This window comes from Suricata suricatta, chromosome 11, assembly GCF_006229205.1.
Source record: "Suricata suricatta isolate VVHF042 chromosome 11, meerkat_22Aug2017_6uvM2_HiC, whole genome shotgun sequence".
Taxonomy (NCBI): domain Eukaryota; kingdom Metazoa; phylum Chordata; class Mammalia; order Carnivora; family Herpestidae; genus Suricata; species Suricata suricatta.
In genome coordinates, this window is record NC_043710.1 from 24,493,239 (window position 1) to 24,498,460 (window position 5,222).

The 5,222-nt window shown below is 45.2% G+C and overlaps 1 protein-coding gene across 1 annotated transcript; it reads right to left on the reverse strand.

Annotated features, from left to right (window-relative positions):
* Positions 1–1,622: 1,622 nt before the first annotated feature.
* RAG1 (recombination activating 1) lies at positions 1,623–4,754 on the reverse strand. Its single transcript, XM_029956008.1, has one exon. It carries the CDS (start codon positions 4,752–4,754, stop codon positions 1,623–1,625), a length of 3,132 nt encoding a protein of 1,043 aa, XP_029811868.1.
* Positions 4,755–5,222: the final 468 nt, after the last annotated feature.

Consider the following 5,222-nt stretch of genomic DNA (forward strand, 5'->3'; position numbering starts at 1 on the left):
AAGGGCCCAAAGCACAATAATAACTTATAAAACCCACCGATCTCTGCTCCCCAGAATTATAAACTATAGTGATTCTTTTTGGATCCTAAACAAATGATGATACTGCCTTATAAAAAAAAAATGGTGGTTAATTTTTGTGGTGGAAAGAACATGGAATTTGGAAACAAAATGCCAGAGTTCAAATTCCAGATCAGATATTTACTATCACTGTAACTCCGAGTAGATCATTTAACCCTCCATCAAGTGGGAACAATGTCGATCCTCACAGAGTTGTTGTAAGGAAAAATGAGGCAAAATTTGAATACACTGAAAGTAAACTGATCTCAGGGCATCTGGGTAGCTCAATCAGTTAAGACCCTAACTCTTGATTTTGTCTCAGGTCATGATCTCACAGTGGTGAGATCAAGCCCTGCGTCAGGCTCCACACTGGGTGTGGAGCCTGGCTAGGACTCTCTCTCTCTCTCTCTCTCTCTCTCTCCTTCTCTCTCTTCCTCTTCCTCTGCCACTGCACCATTCATGCTCTCTCAAAAAATAAAAATAAATAATTAAAAAAGTAAACTGGTCTTAATAGAAAGGGTAATACATTGCAGAGGGAAGGACTCCACAAAATCTGGATTTAGTAAAATTGACCCAGGTTCCACGTGGAAAAAATCTGGCAGAAAATTTTCAGTAAAGCATTAAATCTGTTTTTATACAGTAAGTAAACCCAAATTTTAAAAGATGCTGTGGCTTCAAGATTACATAGAAAAGCATTGGAGACTCTAAAGTAATTGAAATTAAAAAGTAAAAACAAAAATCATGCTTGGCTATTGATAGCTAAGAAAAATGTATTATCAGAAGATTTCATATAACTAACTGTGGCTAACAGTTTTATTCTTCCCACTTTATTATTGAAAAATTCATGGTAGCAGATGACCTCCTAAAACCCTTAAGGTCATTCAATATCGACATCATTGAAACCCAGAAGAGGGCTGATTTTCCAAAATTTTTCTAGATATATGGTATTTCTGCATAAATATACCAAATTAGAAAATGCACTGAGCACTTTGTAAAGGTGATCATGCCACACAGGTGCAAGGTGTTATTATTAGAGAAATCCGAAACGCTTTTAAAGATTTTTGGATCTTGTGGAATAAGGCAAGATCTGTGAAATTTATAAAATAAAGAATTCTACAGAAATGGTATTTTTTAAAAAAACACTTATTTCTCAATATAATGTATAATAAATTGAGGGGGTAGGGAATGGAAACCACAAGACAAATTCCTTTCCTGGATTCCCTGGCTATTTCTTTGACAACCTCAGCTTTGATTTTCCATGTCACTCAGTCACACACGCACATCTTTGTTCATCTCTGGTCCCCTGCAGTTACTCCTGTTCTGAGTGACTGAGCTTTCAAATAACTGATTTCTCCTGTTGCTTTTCTGAACTCCCTCAACGGCTCAAGCAATCAGCTCATCAGTTATCTATTCCTGGCATGGATTCAACACCTCTGGCCTCCCGGATCTACCACTGCTTGGGTGGTAAAGCCCCACACGCAGGAGTGACGGGTGCTAGGAGAAGGCCTCAGTGCAACCCAGAAGAAAACTTATTTGCAAAACCAACAGAAAAGTGGCTGCCCTGCTTAAAATTCCATCGAATCTTGAGTTTCCAGAGAGTCCTCTAGGCCGAGTGGGTCCCCCAAGCCTGCCTGCGAGTTTGAGGTAAACCCAGAGTTCTTAAACGCATTATGAGCATTCATAAACTTCTGCAGATATTTGGAGGTATACAACCAGTGATGCTTCAAGACATCTTCCATTTCATAGCACTTGGACTGTCTGGCATTCATTTTTCGGAAGCGCCTGAACAGTTTGTTGCCAGATTCATTTCCCTCACTTGCCCATGCCCCAATGGAGCCATCTCTCTCAATAATTTCAGGCACGTGTGCCAGGGTTTTGTGAAAATAATTGGTGATTTTGCCCTCATATCTATACTTGAACTTGGTAGAGAGGAGCTCAGCAAAACGCTGTGAGTTGAAACTATACTGGCAGAGGGATTCTGGGCATTCTTTAGCAGGACAAGATGATCGCCATACGGGTTTCATCTTCAGGTAAAGGTCCATCAGCTCCCTGAGAGCTTCGTGCCTCTCCTCAGAGGGGATTAATTCACAGACAGCTTCAACTGTCTCTTTGGTCATGAGCTTCCTGGCAAAGTTGCCATTCATCCTCATGATTGGTTTCAGGTTCATCTTCTTCCGGAGATGCTTGTCCAGTGTAGCCTGCCACCTTTTCCTTTCCTCTTTGGAGGCATTGGGATTCTTGTACACCTCCCCTATCTCTAGCTGGAAAATCTTGTAGAACTCAGCCGCGTTGCCAATGTCACAGTGGAGTGCATCTATGGAAGGGACTGTCTCAATGAAAGGTTTAGATGAGACTCCTTTCACCCGATCCCGCAGTTCTTCCACAGACTCGTGGTACGGGTTGGAACGCCAGACCTCATAGCGCTCCAGGTTCTCAGAGTGGCTTCTGGTTATGGAGTGGAAGACAAGATTTTGAGAGGCCTCTAGGCGGGTGGCATCACAAAGGGTACAAATGTAGACAGAGCCAGAAGCCTCAAGGCCTTCGACTTCTCGGACAAGCTTCTCATCGTATCCAGTGCCCCTGAAGATGAACTTGAAAGTCCGAAGGATGCCTCCCATCTCCAGCACTAAGTGGCTGGCCTTCATAGCCTCCCTCTCAGCAATGAGAGGGCTCAAGATGGCCGTCAGCATCTCGTGGTCAGACTCGTCTGCCAGCATGAGGCACAAGGGCTTACAACACAGTTCAGAGTTAGGTTTGACTTCCTCAAATACCTTCACGTTTTCTGAGCCGTGCGCTATGGTAATTTTCATGACCGTGAACGAAAAGCGAACCGCCTTTTCTGGAACTGCTGGCCCGCTTCCATGCTTCTCACTCACATCTCCCATGCCATCACAAGACTCCTTCACCACAACGGTGAAGGGGCCATTCAGGTAGTCATCCAGGCCTTGGGCTCTCATGCCTTCCAGGATGTCTTCTTCCATGTCCATCAAAGCAGACACCAAAGCCGAGTCATAGCGGAACCGCTTGGCAATGGTGTCCACCGGGTAATCGTCCACAGAAGAGGACAGTCCAGACAGGCCATCAATAATGCCGACGTCAGTGCTGGAAGAGACGTTCTTCAGAGGTGGCTGCCATTCAAAGGGGTAGTAGCCTGGCAGAAGGACCTTCTCAGCATTGCGAAGGGCGTGCAAAGGCTGGAAAATCTGCCTCCCTGTGATGGCTTTTACAGTCCTGTACATCTTGTGGTACTGACTGCAGCTGAGGAAGGTGTTGACACGGATGGCCAAGCACACAGCTGGCTGCAGGCCAGAGCCCCGTCCCTGCATGATGGCCTCCAGCTCATCGGCTTGTCTGTGCTCATTCCTCGCCCTCAGCACCAGCAGGAACAAGGTCAGACACACAGACTTCACATCTCCACCTTCTTCTTTGTCAGCAAAAGCTTTCACTTGCAGCTTGAGCTCCCTCAGGCGATGTTTCTGGGCCCTTCGGGTCAATGACAGGAGATGCTGACGCGGCCGGCCCCCTTTATTAATATGCACAAAGGTCTCTTTTGACTCCTTGTGGCTTGAGACATGGCGGTTATATTTTTCCAAGCTGATCTCCTCATTGCACTCTTTTGCTGGACATCTCACCATCAGGGCATTCAAGATGCTCACAAAGGACTTCACTGGGCTCTCCAGGTCGGTAGGGAAGCAGGGATATTGGCAACAGGGACAATAGCTGCCCATGACTTTGAGGTATCTGAGAATGCAAATCCTGCAAAATACATGCTTACAGCTGGTCTCCACAGGGTCGGCCAGGATGTGTTCGCAAATCTGGCAGGAGATAGATTTCACAAAGTGTGCCGGGAAGTCCACCGCAAGAAGCTTGGTACTAAGATGGATGTCACCGCACTTGGAGATCTTCTTCATCACTTCCTTGCGGCTGATCCTTGCCTTAGCTCTTTTCTTGTGCCGACTGGCTCTTCTCACTCGGCCAACCATGGTTTTGAGTTTTTTGCTGAGCTGCACATTTGGTTGATGACTCTTCCTCTTGAGTCCCTGGCGGGCAGCACGACAGATGTCACAAGATGATGTGTGGGGGTGCCACTCCATGGTTGCCTTCCTTGGGAAGCTAACTTCACACGGGGCACTGCTAAACTTCCTGTACATGATCTTCCAGCAGCTGTGGCAGAATTCGGTGGGGTGGATGGAGTCAACATCTGCTTTGACATCAATCCGGAAAACCTTGGCAATGAGGTCTGGCCAGGAAGTGACTCTCTTTTCCTTCTTTCGTAAAAGGAGTTGGGTTTTACCATCCACCGGCCCATGGACTGGATAGCTCCTATTGCGTTCATCAGTTTTAAAAGAATTCCCACAGATACGGCAGAGATGTCGAAGATTGGCTTGGTGGATTGCTTTCTCTCTTGCTTTTCCATCATCGTGGGATTTCTTCAAAAACGTAGGGTGAGCTTTTAATGCTGGTTGACTCACGGCAGGCTTCTGACCATCAGCCTCGTCCAGGACTGCTGGAGATTGCTCCAGAGAAGGTTTCCCCTCAGAAGAAATTTTCTTTTCTATTTGAGCTTCTGCAGGTGCCTTTTCAAAAGATCTCACCCTGAATAGCTTAAATTTCCATTCTGAAAATTTAATATGCGGGTGCTGAATTTCATCTGGGGCAGAACTGAGTCCCAGGGTAGGTGGCAAAGAGACAGCCATGACGGCTGAGTTACCTGAGAACAATGAAAATAAGTCAGATTAAGAAAAAAAATTCAATAGCTCATAGACGCATCTGGGAAGAAATACGAATTAATACATTTAATTATTCATTCATTCACTGATCCAAAAATTCACTCCTTGAACCACTTATTTTACTACACTGCGTTAGGTGCTGATCATACAGCAGAGGACAGTCGTTCCCTGCTTTGATGGTGCACATGGTCATTTACACCACCATGCACACGCTGGCTTGTTTAACGTAGATATGTTCACTCTCATTTCCTCCTCCCAAAACCTTAAGGTCTTTGAGGGCAGAATCTCTGAGTGATCCATCTCTATCTCTCCAACATTCCTAGTACACATTAGGGTTGAATAGTTATTTGTTCAATAAATACAAGGAAAAACTGGCTAGTAAAACCACGGAAAAGTCATATTTTCTGCATTGTATTAGCCTCATTACACTAGCTG

Excerpts from the sequence above, each read along its gene's own strand:
- RAG1 (XM_029956008.1), bottom strand. The coding sequence starts at position 4,754 with ATGGCTGTCTCTTTGCCACCTACCCTGGGACTCAGTTCTGCCCCAGAT.